The sequence below is a fragment of the Crinia signifera genome, chromosome 6, assembly GCF_055691185.1.
Source record: "Crinia signifera chromosome 6, ASM5569118v1, whole genome shotgun sequence".
In the NCBI taxonomy this organism is placed as follows: domain Eukaryota; kingdom Metazoa; phylum Chordata; class Amphibia; order Anura; family Myobatrachidae; genus Crinia; species Crinia signifera.
In genome coordinates this window covers 85,128,990-85,147,905 of record NC_139222.1, presented here as the reverse complement: position 1 = coordinate 85,147,905, position 18,916 = coordinate 85,128,990, and the positions used below count along the sequence as shown (strand labels likewise).

Genomic DNA, 18,916 nt, shown 5'->3' with positions numbered 1-18,916 from the left:
TGGTAGAGGAGGTATAGTAGATGTAGGAAGTAAGGGCAGACGAGGTACGCCGTATATATAAAGAAAGGGCAGAGGTAAACCCGATATGGTAAGAAAGGACAAAAGAGGAACACCAGATATAGAAAGACAGGGCAGAGGAGATAAACCTGATATGGTAAGGGCAAAGGAGGAACACCAGATATAGAAAAAAAGGGCAGAGGAGATACACCCAATGTAGAAAGAAATGGCAGAGGAGGTACACCCAGTGTAGAAATAAAGAGCAGAGGAGGTACGACCGATGTAGGAAATAAAAGCAGAAGAGGTACACCCGATATAGGCAGAAAGAGCAGAGGAGGTACAACGGATGTAGGAAATAAGAGCAGAGGAGGTGCACCTGATATAGGGAGAAAGACAGAGGAGGTACAACCGATGTAGGAAATAAGAGCAGAGGAGGTACACCCGATATAGACAGAACGGACAGAGGAGGTACAACCATTATAGGAAGAAAGAACTAAGGAGGTACAACTAATGTAAGAAATAAGAGCAGAGGAGGTTTACCAAATATAAGAAGAGAGGGAAGATGAGGCACACCCAATATAGGAATAAGGGTAGAGGAGTACACCCAATATAGAAAGAAAGAGTGAAAGAGATATTGTACATACAAATAGAACAGAGGGTTGAAGGAGATACACATATTTATTTATTTATTTATTTATTTATTTACAGTTTCTTATATGAAAAGAATGGGCAGAGGAAGTACACACTAGTTAAAGATTTCAGAAAACACATATAGCCAAGTCAAGATAATGCCAACTGGTCAAAATAATCAATGGAAAATCTAGGGGAAATAATCTCTACTGAATAAAAGAGGCACAGCCAATGCCAATATGTTCATGTACTGTGGAGCAGTTATTACATGTGTTATTTCAGATGTGCAAAAAAGTTATTAAATAAAAAACAGAAAACCCCTACAACGTTACCCTTACTGTGGACACAAAATAAGGTAAAATAGTATTCTATGTATAAGACACAAGATATACTAAAGGTGCATGGAAGGAAATGGCTGGATAGATATTACTTAGAGAGAAATGTATATTTATCAATATTCTCTGTAAAGGTGCATACACTGCAGTATGTATGCAGTCCGATGATGGTGAAAATCGCTACGCTGAAAATCACTGAGCAATTTTCACCAGCACAAGCGATTTTTCAAAGGGTGGACAACTTTCCATAGCATTTAATTTTGGATTAAGACGTCAACATGGACTTTCTTATATAACAGCAACTAGGATCTGGAAATCTGCGGGAGGCTCCTACCAACCAATAAAACCATTTGTAAGACATATAGGCTTAACATTATTTTGTTTACACTGACTTAATCCTAAAATGGCAACAGCCATTTTACTGTATACGTACCTATAAAAATAGAGGTTAATTGTCCCTGCACTAATCCAGGGTTATGGAATTTATGAGTAGGACAAATGTTATGACTGGATATTTGTAGATGTGTGTTTCCAACTAATGACTATTATTTGACCTATTGATATGAGCAAATGTTAGTGCAAGGGCAGACATATTTGTTAGTTGAGACCATTTGTTGGTTGTGCATCATTGGCAGGCATTTAGTGATCCATGACATCACATGCTACTTTTGCACACACATATATATATATATGGAGCACAGTTAGGATGTACACGTGAGTGACATCACCTCACAGCACCGGCCGGGTGTGCGGTCCCGCTTCCGGAGGACGCTGAACCACACTTGGATGATATAAGGTAGGACTTGTACATTGTTTGTCTTGATGCCATGACCTGAAGAAATTGCTTATTAAAAAGCAATGAAACGTTGTCCATGTAGGATGGCCTGAGAGTGTTATTTGCCAAAGATGCCTGGAGTGCTGCTTTTTCCTCCCCCCTGCCTACTATATATATATATATATATATATATATATATATATAGTCCCGGGGGTGCGGCACTCGTAACTGCTGATAAAGAATACGATGCAGGAACTGGTTGCTTCACATCAACGTTTCAAATTTTATTTCATTTGTCATCAGGATCCTGATGACAAATGAAATAAAATTTGAAACGTTGATGTGAAGCAACCGGTTCCTGCATCGTGTTCTTTATCAGCAGTTACGAGTGCGGCATCCCCGAGACTGTGTATTGCAATTTTGTATTGCTGTGAAGGCACGACTCACTCCACCCCAGGTTGATTGGAGTGCCGTACCTTGGTATATATATATATATATATATATATATATATATATATATATATATATACTGGGCTTTATATGCTAGTTCATGGATTTGCAAAATCAAGGTGGGGCCAACTGCATAGGCACAATATTGCAAGGACAGATTGCAGGAGCTATGTGGATAGGACGTGTTCAAGTATAGGTACAGATTAGGGGCCAGATGCACTAAGCTTCAAAAGTGATAAAATGGAGAGTGATAAACAGCCAGCCAATCAACTTCTATCTGCCATGCCACGGACTGTGTTTGAAAAATGTCAGGCAGGAGCAGATTGGTTGGTTGTTTATCACTCTCCATTTTATCACTTTTGAAGCTTAGTGCATCTGGCCCTAGGTGTATTAGTGCACCAACATACAATATGAAAAAACTACAGTCTATAAGATAATATTAGAGAATATAAGATAATATTTTCTGCAATGGATTAAAATTTCAACCGTAATATAAAATTAGGAAACATACCTTCTAGAACAAAATGGTGTACCAAGAGTAACAGGTGTTTAGGGATACCAGGAAACTTTACGCACAGGTACTATTTAGAAGCAGTAGGCAGAGCTGACTATAGCAAAGCAACAAAAGAAATATAGCATCACACTAGACATTGCATACAGCGGCATTCTGTATGTTTTCTCTGGGTATCGTCCTAAAAAGATTGATTCACAACAAAAATCTCATCATACGGCAGTAATTCTTAATGTTCTGATGGAGCCAGATGCAATGGCTATTTACTGTAAGTGATATCCCAGAAACCAGTGTGGTTCTGCACTTCAGATGATTGACATGTTAAAACATTGGTTCTCACCAATGCCTGCAATTCACACTATATTACATTTCCCCTATGTCCTAAAATTTATATATATATTATGCTGTTCATGATTAATGTGCCATGTGTGGCACTGCTACCATTCACTGCTACCATTAGTTCTTTAACGATGTGATGTCAGATTTGTTTGTTACAGCTTATTCCAATGGTTTATCGTATATAAAAATGCCTTCTGATATGTTATTACAGATATATGTATATTTCTATGATTAAACGTATTGTTTTTATTTGTTCCTAAGATTAAGATTGATGAGTAGCCTGTTTAAAGGTTAGGGGGACCCTTAAAGTGTATCACATTGCCTATCACTGTTCTACGATAGATAGTCATTTGTATAACTGCTATACAAAAACTTTCCAAAACATTGTTAGGAAGGTATTAAATTTAAGAACGTCAATCTCAAAACCGTTGATTACGTGGTTAATACCGGTTATCTTATACCTTTTATAAGATGACGCAACAGGGGGTGAGGGTTTATACCCTCTCTGGCTGGTATAAGTGGGTGCTCTTGAACTTGTATCAGACCCAAACCTCACGGAATAACCTCTGGCTGGCACTGCATTTGTTTGAGAAGGGTTGGCATTCATGGTGGATGACTTAGAAGGGTGCCAAACCCCTGAGATGGCACTTTGTGATACTGAAGTACCTGCAGGACTGGGTGACAGAAATTACAGTGTGCTTTCAGCACATTCCAAATAAAGGACTACCTTCATTTTAGTTAAATAAATAGGTGGAATTTTATGGAACTGAATAATCGATTTCAGAATGCATTAAAAGTCAAAGTTTAAGGGCAAATATAGTATTGATAAGTATTTTAAATAATTTATAGTTCTTTCAAAATTTTAACTCATAAGTCATTTTATCCCCTAGTTTGTGAAAGGAACACAAGTCCTAGGTGTAAATGTAAGTTTTTAGAAATGAGAGTTATTGCACATCGCAACCAATCAGATGCTACTTATTTATCTAGCACCTTCTATAGGATAAAAGCTAGAATGTGATTGGTTGCTATAGGCAACATCACTCATGTCTAAAAAGTCATACTTTAGTAAATTTACACATAGTATAACAAGTGCTATTTAAAAAAAAACATTTTACTTCCATACATTTAGAAAACTGATTGAAGGCAACTGGCACAAGGAAACAGATACATTTTTCCAACACAAGAATTAAGGCATATTGTGCAATAATATTTTTTTTATATTTTACAAAGGAAATTGAAGGTACTGTATTTAGTTTTGGTAGAACTTTGATTTTCATTATATGTTTCAAAGAAGAAGTACCACTGTCTTACTATTAAGCAAAGTTAGTCTTCTTTATCAGACTGATACTGTGTTGTCCAATACATTGGCAATAAGACCGATCAATGGTAGGTTAATAGAATATGATTGTTGAATGGATGGTCAAAACGCTGGATGCTAATCAAGTAATTTTTTCCCCAACTGATACTAATGTATCTAAATTTGGGCACAGGGTGTGCACTAAATCTGGGTCCATAGGTCCAAGGGTCATATGCACACCCTACACTCAACAGACTCCCCAGTGTACCCTCATACCTGTCCCAACAGTGACATCTTTCCCGTGATCGCTTTGTAAAGATGGCACTGGGACTATATAGGTGCGTACACACAGGGGGAGATATATTGCTCAGTGTCTCCTTTTCATCAGCGACCAGAGATGGTCGCTGATGAGAAGGAAGCTCTGCCGGGGGAGCCGCAGAGGTAATCAGCTGGTCTCAGGAGCAATCTCCTGCGACCAGCGATTAGAATGGGGCTGAAAACGGGAGCGCGCACCCGGCGATTTATTGCCGGGGCACACTCCCATCGCTGGCAATATGGTCGACAGCGAACATATTTCCAGCGATTTCAGCCCCTATCGCCCCCGTGTGTACACAGCTTAAGACAGCACTTATTAATGTTCAAGAGTTTTTGCTATTCCATGTCTATGCCATCTTTAGAAAGACATCACTTTAAAACTTGTGCCACCCCCTCAAGGTTTATCTCATATGAATTTTCATTTTTGAGAACTGTATGTTAATAATATAACTTAAAAATAAGCGTGGCTTTGTATTTAAATATGAAATGTGGGTTAAAAATAAAGCTGTAAAGACGATCCACTGCACAAGTTACCTTGTTTCAGGAGATTTGGGAACAGTCTTGCTGCTGTGAAATAAGAGGATATGGTGAATGTGCTTTAAGAAAGACAGTTGTAAAATATATGAATCACCATTTGAAGGCAAGAGTCCCAAACTTATAAGTAATAGTGATGGATAAGGGACATACAGTACCTGCCATTTATGATTACAGCAGAACCATGACTCACTAAGTTATCCAGGGTAATTTGGTTGAATTTAGTTTTAGCCTAAAAATAACAAGTAACCTTGAAAAAGGCCCATTTCTGTTCATAGTCACTGTAACATCACCTTACCGTAAGGTACAGAAAGACACAAGGCACTGGTGTCTTGCGTAAAGGCCACAATGCATTTAATTGTATTGTGCTCTCTATGCTTTGAGCCAGTTCAATTAATGATTAAAAAATTATACTTTGTTTTTTTTACTTTTGATGTTCTAAAGCTGAAATAAAATATTCCTGTTGAATTGTTTTGGTTGGTTAAGTGGTCCTGAGCTGTTTTACTGCAGTTGAAACGTGACTTGCCACCCTTGGCTCATGGTGAGTCATGGATTTCAGTGAAGACTGGTGAAGCTAAAGTGGAATGAGAGGTTATAACAAGTGGAAAAAGAAAGTGAAAACAATAATATACCAAGAACCTCAAAAATGCATGCAATTAAAGTAACAGATCACTCTCAAAGCAAGTAAGTCAGAAGCGTGTTTTAAAAACAGCAGGGTGTCAGATAGTGGCCTAGAATCTTGATATAAGAGGCAGGTGAGGCTTCTAGCAGCATTAGGCCTTTTGTTATGTCTGTTTGTTTTGGTCTTAACTGTCATTTTCCCCAACAATAATATATTGTTTTCACAACCACTCCCATACTAAAAAAAAATCCATATTATTCACCTATACATAATGTGTTGGACACTTTTAAATCAGGTGGCAGGGGAGTTGATAAGGTGACAAGGATTAAGAGAAGGACAGGGGATGGGAAGAAGAAACAATACATAATACTGGTTAGAACAAAAAGAAAACAAGGCTATTTACTGGGCAAGAGCTTTTATAACCTACCCAAACTACTGCAAACAGTTTTGATTTTAAATCACTGACAATATTTTAGCTATTTTTAAAAAAATTGTAAAAGACAATTTTATGCAATTTAGTTCATTTAGAAAAAGAATGAATGTAATTGTGGTTTTGTTTTTTTGTCTGTGTTTGCTTGTCCCCTGGTATAGTTTTGCTATTGGCTATGTAGTGTACACAGCTTGAAAATAATGCAGCACTACAGCACCATCTAGAGTATATTATTAATAATGCATTTTTTTAAATTTCTTCTAAAATGAATAACTATTTTATTACGTTAAAATGCATTTTTACTAACATAAACGTATATACCTGTACAATCTACACTACTTTTACAGAATAGCCACTTACAAGTTTATTTACTAATGTTGGTTACTCAAAGCTGATGATTATCATCTTTTTTAAACCTGACGAATTTCGAACAGCAATACAATTAAGTGCAAAACACACATGGTATAATACATTATTTATTTACAGACTAACACCTTATTGTTTTTTCATAGTAAAAATGTAACACTTCTCCCAACAATATGGAGATATTTTCTTTCATTCTTGTAAGCACATTTGTCTTAATATTTGAAAAAATATATATTTTTAACATTTTTATATTGACTTGTTTATACTATACATTTATTGTGAGTTAGAATAAGAATGGAAATATCGACATTAGGGTTTATGAAGTATTTTTAAAATCAATTACAGCATTGTATATCTTGTATATATTTATTTATTTATTCATGCTAATGGTAAATCATACTTTAGAGCAGTGGCTCCCAAACTGTGCGCCTAGGCTCCCTGGGGTGCCTCGGAGCACTTGCAGGGGTACCTCGGCTTGGTTGTCCAGAACAGATTCAAATTATTTATGGTCAATGTAATAGGCAAAACCAATGCTTGTGGCTTCCAGTTTTTAAATATGTGGATAAACAGAAGTGAATTATGTCCCTCACCACATAACTGGACCTAAGGATTACATTTAAACACAACTTATTTAATTTAATATTGTTTTCTGAAATTCTCGGTAGAAAACATTGCACCTAGGGGTGCCTTGACAAATATTCTGATAATCTAGTGTGCCGTGATGCAAAAAAGTTTGGAAACCACTGCTTTAGAGGTTAATTTTATGAGCTTTTTGCATTTTGGGGACATTTCCATTTTATTCTGTACAAAACATTACTGTTTTTATTTAAAATAAATCTATATAAAATCCTAAATAATTGTCATAATTTTAAAAGTATAAAACATTAAAGACCATCTATTTATGTTAATGACAATTATTAGTATATTTTTTTAATTTATAAAGTTATAGAATATAATAAGATAGATATTTTATGAAAGACATACAAAGGTATCTAAGATACTATTTAAGTTGCAAATAAAGATGAAAAAGTACATCAGTGAAAAATATTACTATATTTTTAGATTTGTATAATTTTGGTTGACTTGTATGTTGTATAAATGAATAAAAAAATACTACCAGCACAACTTGGTGTTATTATTAAAATAAAAGAAAACAATATAAAAATATAAACATTATTATTTACAATTTACAGAAAAAATTAAAAAAATTTAAATTGAAATAAGAAGCACGCTCAGAATAAAAGTTCTGCCTTTAAAAAAGAATATAGCCAGACAACATGAAAGTGACAAGAGACATTAAAGAAAAAAATACAGATATGATGTTCTTGTTTGTTAAAGTTATGCATGCATGTTTTAGTGTATGGATTTGATATTCAGGAAAATAAGCCATTCTCTCTTCTCATCCATTATAGAAAAAGACGAACAGCCCACGCTACAGGCCTTTGACATCAAATCAAATGACATCAAATGGGAAAGTGAGGTCTGGGTGCAAGTTCTACTAGTATAGAAGATATAATGCTCTGACTTTCATTATATTAATATGTAATCATATAATTCTACTGGCACCTAAGGTAGGATAATTATAAATATTTACATTTATCGCAAAAAATACAAAAACCATGACAATCCTGTAAGGTAGAATAATGGTACTATTTATGTAATTTGAAATTTTGTAATTATGAAAATTTTGTATTTACTGTAGATTTACTTTTTCTCCAAAATTTGCAAATAAATATATCAATGAAACTGATTTTGCCATCTCATTCTTCTTCAATAGGGTACAATTTATGTATTTAAGAAACCATGTTAATAAACTATATATCGGCAATTTAAAATGTACTGAATATACAAATTATTTTTAGAATTTTAAAAGTATAACATTTTTATATGCTTAAAAGCAGGCAATATACGTATAATTATCTGTTAATATTGGTTAACCTAAATGTTTTAAGTGTTTAAAAATGTAATGATAAATGCACATGAGAATAAATCGGGTATCGCAAACTATCTAAAATGTTAAAATGAACTTAGAGAAGCAAGTTGCCAATTTATGAGGGAGGACATATCACGAAGCACACAGTTAAGAAGCAATGTGAAAGATTGCTGATTAGACTTAAGTTAAAAAAAAAACAGAAGATGGATCAAAAATAAGAAACAGATACTTAGGAAAGGTTTTTTTTTAATTAATCAGATACACATGTATGTATAGGCTTCAAATAGTTTTAAACTCAATTTCGCATTGAAGCAAATGTGTTATTTTTTAACAGGTCTCTGATATGTGATCACTTGATCCTTCCTGTTTCTGAGAGGACTGAAAAAATTGTATTTATTATTTTCTAGTCTACATTTAACTATGACATATATAGCTAAAATCCTCAAAGAGCATAAGATAAGCACATTGAAAGTTAAAAAAGCTAGCAATAATTTTCAAAATTTGTAAAAATTTAGAGTAATGCATGTTTTTTATTATTCACTTCCATTTTAGAAATTCTGATGCAAGCATATTAAATGTAATATGGCATTACCATGTTATCCCAAGCAGAGATTATGGGGTAAAAGCAATTAATATGTATCTCAAGATCAAGTGCCACATGTGAGTGATCTAGGTCAAGCCAAATATCTCCATGCCTCAGGTCAGGCCTCCGATATAGAAAGCAGACAAATTTCTAATAGTCTATCATATCATTTATGGTAAAATGATTTTTTTTTAATGCATGCAGTTACCTTTACTGCATTCACTACGTGCAATGCACAATCCTAACATATTGCATCTCTACCTTATGTAAGTATGAAAAGTATAGAGGGATAGTGAGCAGGAAGAAGGGAAGGGATAAGATGTTAGTCCATTTATACAAGCACAGGCCACAGCAGAAAATAATACGTCCCTATTACAATAACCAGTCAAGCAATTTTACCTTGAAGGACGATTTTTTGTTTTGTTTTAGATTAACACTGGCAGCCCAATGGAAGCATCTTCATGGATGCACAAGCTTGCGGTTTATCGGTTCAGTTTGGGATTGCAGGATGGATAAGGTTGCCCACGTGCTACATTTTATCTACTGAAGCTGTTGTACATGTATACTGGAACCTGACTAATGAAATCACCACCCTCAACCAAACCAATGTACCCTATAGCAGTGAACAAAGGCAGCAATGCACCCTGAGACATAGGGACTATCTAAAAATATGGGGTTTTGAGCCAAGATCAGTAGAGGCTGGGGAATATGATAAACAACTGTGCTTTACCTTGTAAAGTCTACAGCTCTGCCTAAATCATGACTGTTGCTTTCTTATGCCACCCAATCTGTTAGTACATATACATGCTTTCTTTTCATCAATTTTATTATTAAGTATCAAACTTAAATGCTTATTTAATATATTTTGCCATTTGTCCATATGGTTCAAAGTCCATTGGAACCAATCAAGTTCTATTATTTGTCTAGTTCAGGTCACCAAATAGAAGAGAATATGATTGGTCACCTAAATAGCTACAGTATATGTTATTACACAATTCTTATATGTTTCCTATGTTCTGCTAGACTAGAGGATATGTATTTAGAGCAAAAGACCTGCAGCTTTACTAGACCTTGAAAAATTCTAATTGTTGACAGATTGATAATGTACAGTATATATGTACTTATGTGTCAATGGCTAATACATTGCATTTAATAGAACTTGGGGCCGGCTGTAATGAAGTCCGAATTTGGCAGCCATACGGGATGCCGGATGAACTTGGATAATATTTTTTTTAAAGGGGCAATAATTTACAAGGCATGGTTTTGCTTTTTAAATGATTGCCCTTTTAAAAAAAGTTGTCTGTCATCTAACCTCCAGAGCATTCAAACACTAATTTTGCACTATTTTTCTAATGTCTTCCTAATTGCAGACCACTAGCCTGCTGCAGTAATCATAATAATATAACAAAGATCTATAGCAGTGTTTTTCAACCACTGTGTCATGGCACACTAGTGTGCCTTGAGCTGTTCTCAAGTGTGCCCCCAGATATAGAGATGCCCAAACCAGTTTACAGCCACCACAAGTTCAACTGTTATTTAATGGGCTCTTCTTTTCATGTAAAGGGCCAATGTATGTTATTTTTGTTACCTCTGGGGACCAGTGTGATTGTTTTTTTATATGGGGCCAATAGTTTTGTTTTTTTTTCATCTGGGGACAATTTGTTTTGCCCTGCGGTGATCTCATGGAGTACCTTGGCAATTTTAAAATCTTATTTAGTGTGCCGCAAGGTAAAAAGGTTGAAAATCACTGATCTATAGACTAATAATTCTGCTAACTGTGGATACAATGATCCCCATAATTTATTTCTGTTGTCATTCTACTGATTAATATAAACAAGTACAGGATTTTTTTCTATTAACCACTTTTATTTTCACAACACAAGTACATAATGTGGCTGTATTAATACAGAATATCATAAGCAACACAGCAAAAAATGAAAATAATAATAATACAACAATGTCATATATTACATCAAAATCTTTGCTGCTTCTCATTAAATTTCTAACTGAAAACCTCATTAAATCAGCCCAGTAATTCTAGATATACTGTATATACTAATGTTATCTTAATAGGCAAAAAGAGCTATTGATTATTATTGAACCATAAATCTTTACAAGAACAGCAAAATAATTTTCTACTTTTAACTTCAAATAGTGATACTTTGACCATGATTCAAGAATTGTCTTAAGGCTTAGAGCATATTTTGCTCCAAACATAAACATGCTTCAAATGTAATAAATTAAATTTCTCATTTTGGGTATTGTAATGAAATATTTAAACTTTTGATGTGGCATCACCACAATAAATTATGTATACTTATGTAAAAATGAATGAGTAATTGCCAAAGATGTCCTAAACTATTGTAGCTCAAAAAAGATGTTTATAAAAACATTTTTTTTTTTTATAATAAGAAATATATCACATATCGGGTGATCCTAATCCAGACAGTTGTGTTTATCCAAAAAGTGTTCCATGATTGGCAAATAACACATGGGCACTGGGATAAGTTCCTGGACCCATGTGTCATTGTGAGTCTGAAGGGCTGTTTATTGGGGATTATGTGAAGCATAATACCGATAAGTGCCAGATTTTGGATCATGACACTGGCATCAGGGCTAGTAGGATACCCCCCCGGCGAACCTATCAGCAATGGTAAATGACTACTGATATTAGGATATCCCCCTTTGTATCATCCTTAGCCACTGCACTGCTTCTTCTACTCATTATAGATGAAATGGAAGCTTCTTATTTTTAATATCTGTTTGTATCTGGTTCACAGATATCATTTATTTTTAAATAACTGATCAGAGTATCTCTGTGATGCAAAAAAAATAGACACACACTGTACAAACTTAAACTGCTTAGCCAAACACTTGTTTAACCACTATACGTAAACTAATTGCAGGGCTTCCAAATGTACATATATTGTTAGCACCCACCACTTAGTGCATCATTGAGATGAAAAAGGTCAAAGGTTAGCTGGTAAGTAATCTACTGTGCTCATGGATTTAAGGACAACCTTACTCCGCTCTAATCTATCTCTACAATGAACTCAACTGAAAGCGATCATATGTATTTTGTGGTTGCGTAAAGCCAATTGGGAGCTACAGATTAGAACTTGCTAAGAACCACATTTTATCTAACTGACCTGTAATTCACTTATTTTTTAAGTATGGTGTCTAAAATGGCCCAAAAAAATTAAATGCATTCTACTTAATTAAGACACCCCATCTGTAATACAACAATATCCAAGTCAGAGTCCTCCAATCACCTGCATAGCAGGCATCCTACAGCATACGATATATCTCTACATTACAAGTCACCAGCATATACAATGATCACACAAATCCTGACAAATGTTAGTTTTTTTTAGCTTTTTTATTTAAAGGAAATTAAATACAAGCGCTTTTGTGGTTTATTTCTTAATTCCAAGCAACACAACACAAATACCGTCTTCAATTTTTTTTTTTTAATTGACAATGGTGGGTTAAAAGGCTAACAATAAGATAAAGACAGGCACTGCAAGAACACGTCCCTGTGTTTTTTTTTCCTATTTATATATTTATATTTTTATGTATATGGCAGATTTACTCTGCATGGTGATACGTTATTATTTGTGTTTATTGCCTTTCAATAGATACTGTGTTACACGTGGGCATTTAACTTTTAACATTAAGGATTTGTGCAGAAAGGCCATGATGCCAGGTGCGCAATTTGGCAAAGCGTGGACTGTTACGTTCCGTTTCAAACTTTTCCCTATGGCATGGAGAAACAGAGAGAGAGAAGGAGAGAGAGGAGGAATAAAGAAAGGGGTTAGGGACAGCAACCTTTACTCCCCTGCCTAGAAATATGGCAATTTATTTGGATATTTCATGTGCCAAGTGGGCTCAATAATTTAGCATTTGTTCTAAATACTGTATTTATATATCTGTTTATGAAGGAAATCTATAAAGAAGCCAATAAACTATATCTGGATTATTTGGCAGTCCATCTCTTTGTCTTATTATGCCTTAGAGACATACAGTATGTCCATTCCTAGCAATAGGGAGATATCTAAGATACCTCTGGGCTTGCTATGCAGGTACCAGACAGTAACAACTATCTTCGCTCCTCTAATGATACATTACTTCAGATATAATATGAATATCAAAAATCCATAGACTATGTGAGCCTAGTTAGGTGCACTACTTAAGCCCACTACTGCACTACTTAATTTGGGTGCACTATAAAGCTTCTCATCATTCAGATAACAATGTTCTACTCTTACTAATATTGCTTGGGCATCCAGGTTATGCACAAAGCTATGTATGTGTTGTCTGCAAAGAGTAGAGTATCCAAATAAATTGCACACATGACGACAACATGCCACAACATCATTTATAGATGAATGTATATAGACTCAGAGACTCAAAAATGTTAATGATTTAAAAGAAAAAGGGTCACAGTTTGGGTTTTTTGAATGTCGCCAATTTAAAAGCCAATAGCAGATTAACTTTGATGTTAAATCTGGTTTTAATTTGTGTTTATTAATTCTGCTTCAGAGCTTTAGGCATTTGTTATCTATTAAGATGGCCATGTTGTTTTGCTGCTAGTTGCCTACCTTGATCTTTTCAGTGCGTCTTCATCAGGGTCTTGCACTGCAGGGGGAAAAGAAAAACAAAAAATAACATATTTTAGTGTAATTTCCAATATAATATGTTTACTAGAGGATGCATTTATGAGGTAGACAGGCCCTATGGGTGTTCTATTGAAGATAATTTTGTCCATAGAAGCAAAGGATTATATCTATTATCTTCTAGAACAGTGATGGCTAACCTTGACACTCCAGCTGTTGTTGAACTAGAAATCCCAGCATGCCCTACATCATTTTTAGCATGGCCAAATAGCAAAACTGTAGCAGAGCATGCTGGGATGTGTAGTTCAACAACAGCTGGAGTGTCAAGAATAGCCATCACTGTTCTAGAAGGTGCTAAATAAAAAAGAAGTTCTGAAGAATATGATTGGGTGCTATGGGCAACTCCTCATCTTCAATAGTACTCCTATCTTTGTACATTTACCCCTATGTTGGAAGTGACCATGTCAATTCCAGAATGCAGGTGCTGGCACGCTGACTTAGTTCCCCTTTTTCTTACGGCAAGTTAACTGGATTGGCATTAGAACTGTAAAGATGTTTGTAAAGAAACATATTTTCCAGCTTTCATGCTGATCTACAGGAGATAATGTTCTCTAAACTGCATGTTTACCATGTCAGCATGCCAGTACTTGAATGCTGGGAGCACACTGATGGCCAATCCTGCATACCTAACCAGACTGCTAGATACAGTTAGTGAGACAGGTACTGCAAGGACTAAACTGACCCAACAAAAAGTACACAAAACAGATAAATGTCAATATATGTCAATGACAGAGGCCTGTCTAAAATGTATTTTTGGGTGGTGAGGAGCTGTTATCTGTCTGATGTGTGCAATCTAAAAGGACAAGCAACCATAAAAAGAGCTACAAAGGTTCAGTTGGGAGAGATTTGTCCTGATGGAAGGATTTCTATTCTCGTATCTTGCAATGTGTTTACAACTATATTTTGTAGGACTCAAAAGCTGATGACTCATTGTCAATGAAATGCTCAAGAGAGACAGAATTATTTTTAATGACCAAGATAAGAGGTTTGTTTACTACATCTCTAAATCTGGGTTCTAGAGTTTCTCCAGAAATAAGTCTTATTCCAATGGTATCTCTATCCAATTTATTTCATGTGTCTTCCCAAATTAATTATTCTGTGATTAAACATTACTAATTTTTAATGCATTTTTTTCTATGTTGTCTTCCATAAGAATAAACCATATTATACATTTGCTTTGAACAAGTCAACTTGTCTGCTCTAGAATCCAGACAACTTGTATCAAGTGTGTTTAACCCTTTGATTGCCAACATCTCTGAGGGAGATGTTCAAAATATCCGATAAAAATGAAAGCGTTGCTCACATTTGTGATATAAACTCAAATAACAAATATTGTGTAAAAATAGATTACATTTCCTATACATTACAGGTCATTATGATGAATAAAAATGTTTGCTTGGCAATTTCTGCACCTGTTTTGGCAAATTCACTTGGGTTAAACAGACTGTAGGCTATCATCAGCTGCTTTATCTCCTAGCCCAGTCTCACTCCCTCTAACCGACTTGAGTGGAGATGCACCAAGTCTTCCATAGAGGACAGGTGGAGAAGTTTCCCATAGCAACCAATTGCTCTTAGAGAATATACAATACTTGATAAATAATAGCTAGGTTGCTATTGGTAAGCATGTCCTCTTGAAAATTTAATAACCTGATATGTTTATAATTTTACAGTTTAAGGGATTTAAATAAAATAAAATAAAATGTAGATGGAGTTATTCTAATGAAAATGCCACAGATAAACAAAAAGCAAAGTCTGATTTTTTCCTTTTATTGATAGTTTGCTAACATTTATGCATAGTGGAGAACAAAATCTACTCACTGTATTCTGTTCCGGTTAACTGTGCAAGGACACGGAATGACTTGGACTGCAGGTTGGCAGCACGGCGTGCCCACTCGTCAATCTCGTGTTCACTTTTGACCTGATTTTTAAGAACAGCCTGATACACTGGAGAAGCAATGTCTACATGAGGATCTTTAACTGGTAGGTTACTGCAATGTAGAAAGAGGGAGTTGAAGATTTGCACAAAGTGATTCATGTCTCCATCCCATGCGAATGTCAGATCACCATACACATTCACAACCATGACTGGGGGGAAATATTAATTCAACAAATATCGAAAGCATTCTCTATAACTTAAGACGGAATCCATCATCAACTTTTGGAGTTTATCATTAACATGAGTGTAGAGCTGGGGTAGCCAACTCCAGTTCTCGAGAGCTTGTACAGTTCACATTTTCCAGGTCAGCCAGCAAGTGCACAGGTGAACTCATTACTCACTGGTACATTTTAAAAGATCCACAGGTGGAGATAATTATTTCACTTGTGATTCTGTGAGGAGATCTGGAAAATGATAACTGTTGGTAGCTCTTGAGGACTGGAGTTGGCTACTCCTGCTGTAGAGTATAGGCAAGTCTTACATTTAAATAACTGGCAGAATGAACACAATATGATTTTAAAAAATGGCCTCTCTATATTATTATTATTATTATTATTATTATTATTATGAATAATAATAATAAAAAACGTTTTATATCCTTTGACTTTATAAAACAATTGAAAGGAAGTGTAAGCACAACTCGTCATTGATAGATACAACTAATTTATTTCCTAGTACTGTGCTTACATCTAATTGTATAGCTAGAAGCAATATTTTCTATTAAGAGAACAGAAAAAGTTACATGCTTCAAAATATTTCGTAGATGAGGGCTTCCTTATGGCTCTGTTAAAGTTTTCCAGATTACTACTGACTTACTTGACATCACTGCCATGATCTAAATAAAAGAACTTGCCTACATCCATTGAGTTCTACATCCATTGTTACAAAATAGTTAACAATTGAACACAATGTATATGTTTAAGAGATACAAAAACAAGGCTTCATTTCTTATTATTGCTGCTTGAAGAATTTGTTCGTCCAGGTCTGAATTCGGCAACGTCACCGATGGTGGGGGTCTGAATATGCTCATATGAGATAATGCGCATGAGATTTTGACTTGCTGGGGTGTTAGGTGCCTGATTGACCAGCTTGGGGGGGTTTTAGGGTGGGCACCCGGTGTTTTATGGGCATGCTCACAAAAATGATGGGCGCACCAACAAAAAAACGCTGGGTAGACCCCAGCAAACGCAGGCATGCCCTTGCTTGCTCAGAGTGGGGAGATGACGTCACATGGCATCAGCGCATGCCCCAATACAGACAAGAAAGTTAAACTGAAAAGTCAGTCCCCGCTTACTTTCTGCAGCCAACAGAGGAAAATTCATTCGATGGTCAGTAACCATCGAATGATTTTTCCTCTGTGTGGGCGCATGCGAGCGGATGTGTAAGCATACACATCTGCTCGCAGCGTAACAAGGTGATCCAGCTGGCACGGTGGCGTAACACTGTTAGCGCCATAGCACCGTTAACCGAATAGATGCAGCCAAGTGAGCAGGTCTAAATAGGGCCCAGAAGTTATTGTATAGCTCAATGGAAACAGAAGTAACTTTTACAATTACGCTCTTCACAGAAGCCTTTTTTTTGCATTTATTTATATTATTCAACATATGCATAGTATAGTATATTGAAAATTACAGTCAAACCTCTAAAAGTTATACAATATTCTTTTTTTGTAATGTGTATGCATTGTCATACATCCTTGATGCATTTCTTTGGTCTTGTCCAATTCATATGCAAATTGCCTACAAGTTGTTACATATATTCTGCAGTTTATAGAGGTTTGAATGCATTCAAAAATATGACATTGACTGTTGGTTCTTGGTATATATTGTAACAATGTAAATCTCTGATAGGACAATTTTGAAAATTGACTTCACCTGGAGCAGATTTGACTACAAGGTTCTGGCATGAGCTTATAAAATATAAGTAGATGACTGAAACTCATTTTGGTTGGAATGTATCAAGCATCACATTTTAAATGTGATACATACCACCACTGATCGCTTGCACAGAATAAATGCGATTTATTCAAGCAATAAATTTGCATAAATAAATGTGATTAAAAATACAAAGGGTAAGGGAACTAAAGGAAATTCTACTTAAAGAAGCCGATACAAGAAAACAGTACAAGCTCCGGAAAATTTCTGCTTCCTTTGGCTTGATACATATGAAGAATGAAGCAATCCTCTGAAAATGTGACCATGTTTTGAGTTTTGACCATGTTTTACCATTGCAACATCCTGGCCCTGCATCACCATACACCTACTAATTACGGAACAAGAGGGTTTTTCATTTCCATCATTGGTCTAATATGCTGGACTTCACACTAAAATGATCAAATTTCTTAGTTTTCAACATTATTTAGTGTTACATACCATGTGGTTTAGCGATCACATCCAGAGCTTTGTGTACTATGTCTGTTATTCAAATTAGCAGTTCACTATATAGTATAGCTATAACTAAAACAATTACAACATACAAAAATATAGTATATGGAGGATTTGTAAAGCACAACATAAAAAAAGCACCAGGTGTTCTGCGTACTGACACATCAGAGTTTGTCACCATCTCGTCCAATCAGGTACGCAGAAAGAGAAAATGCTTCTTCCCAACCAGATTGGTCATGATATAAGCAAAATCAGATCCGTCATGCAGATAAAAGAAAATGAGAGCTCTGCAAATTAGATAGTTTAGGATTTACAAAAAATTCTAAAACAGACATGTGGTGTTTTTGGCCTTAGCAACCAAATAGATTATAACTATAATTTATCTATTGCATTCTAGAAAGTTATAGCATATGGTTTCTATGGGCAACCCCATGAGGTAAATGTAATAGGGTCTGAGAAGCCATAGGTCGAGGAGTTTGTCCGAGAACGGACGTATTTTTGAAGCACCGTTCATTTTCAAAACAAAGTCAACTTGATTTTTGCCTTGTAAACAATTGCTGCTTTAAAAATACATCCGTTCTCGGACAATCTTCTGAACCTCTGGCTTCTAAGACACTATTACATTTACCCAATGGTTTGATTTTGTAGATATACTTTTTAGATCTTATATATTTAGATATATATTTTTTCTTTGGTTTTTAGACTCTGTAAACCTCAAATAATGTCTCTGAGGGCCGATCTGCCCAAGAAAGGACTACTTTTATCTAGCAAACAATGCCACCCTAAAACTGAAGATCCAACTT

General features: G+C 35.3%; 1 protein-coding gene across 2 annotated transcripts in view; it reads right to left on the bottom strand.

Moving 5' to 3' along the window:
* Positions 1–11,013: 11,013 nt before the first annotated feature.
* The window catches only part of LDB3 (LIM domain binding 3), a 92,059-nt gene continuing 84,156 nt past the window's right edge, over positions 11,014–18,916 (bottom strand). For both annotated transcript variants that reach the window (XM_083146350.1, XM_083146351.1), the window contains 3 exons: positions 15,612–15,781; positions 13,719–13,755; positions 11,014–12,874 (listed from right to left, as the gene is read on the bottom strand). In XM_083146350.1, coding sequence (XP_083002476.1) covers positions 12,778–12,874; positions 13,719–13,755; positions 15,612–15,781 — 304 coding nt within the window. In that variant the 3' untranslated portion in view covers positions 11,014–12,777. The remainder of the gene's footprint in view (positions 12,875–13,718; positions 13,756–15,611; positions 15,782–18,916) is intronic.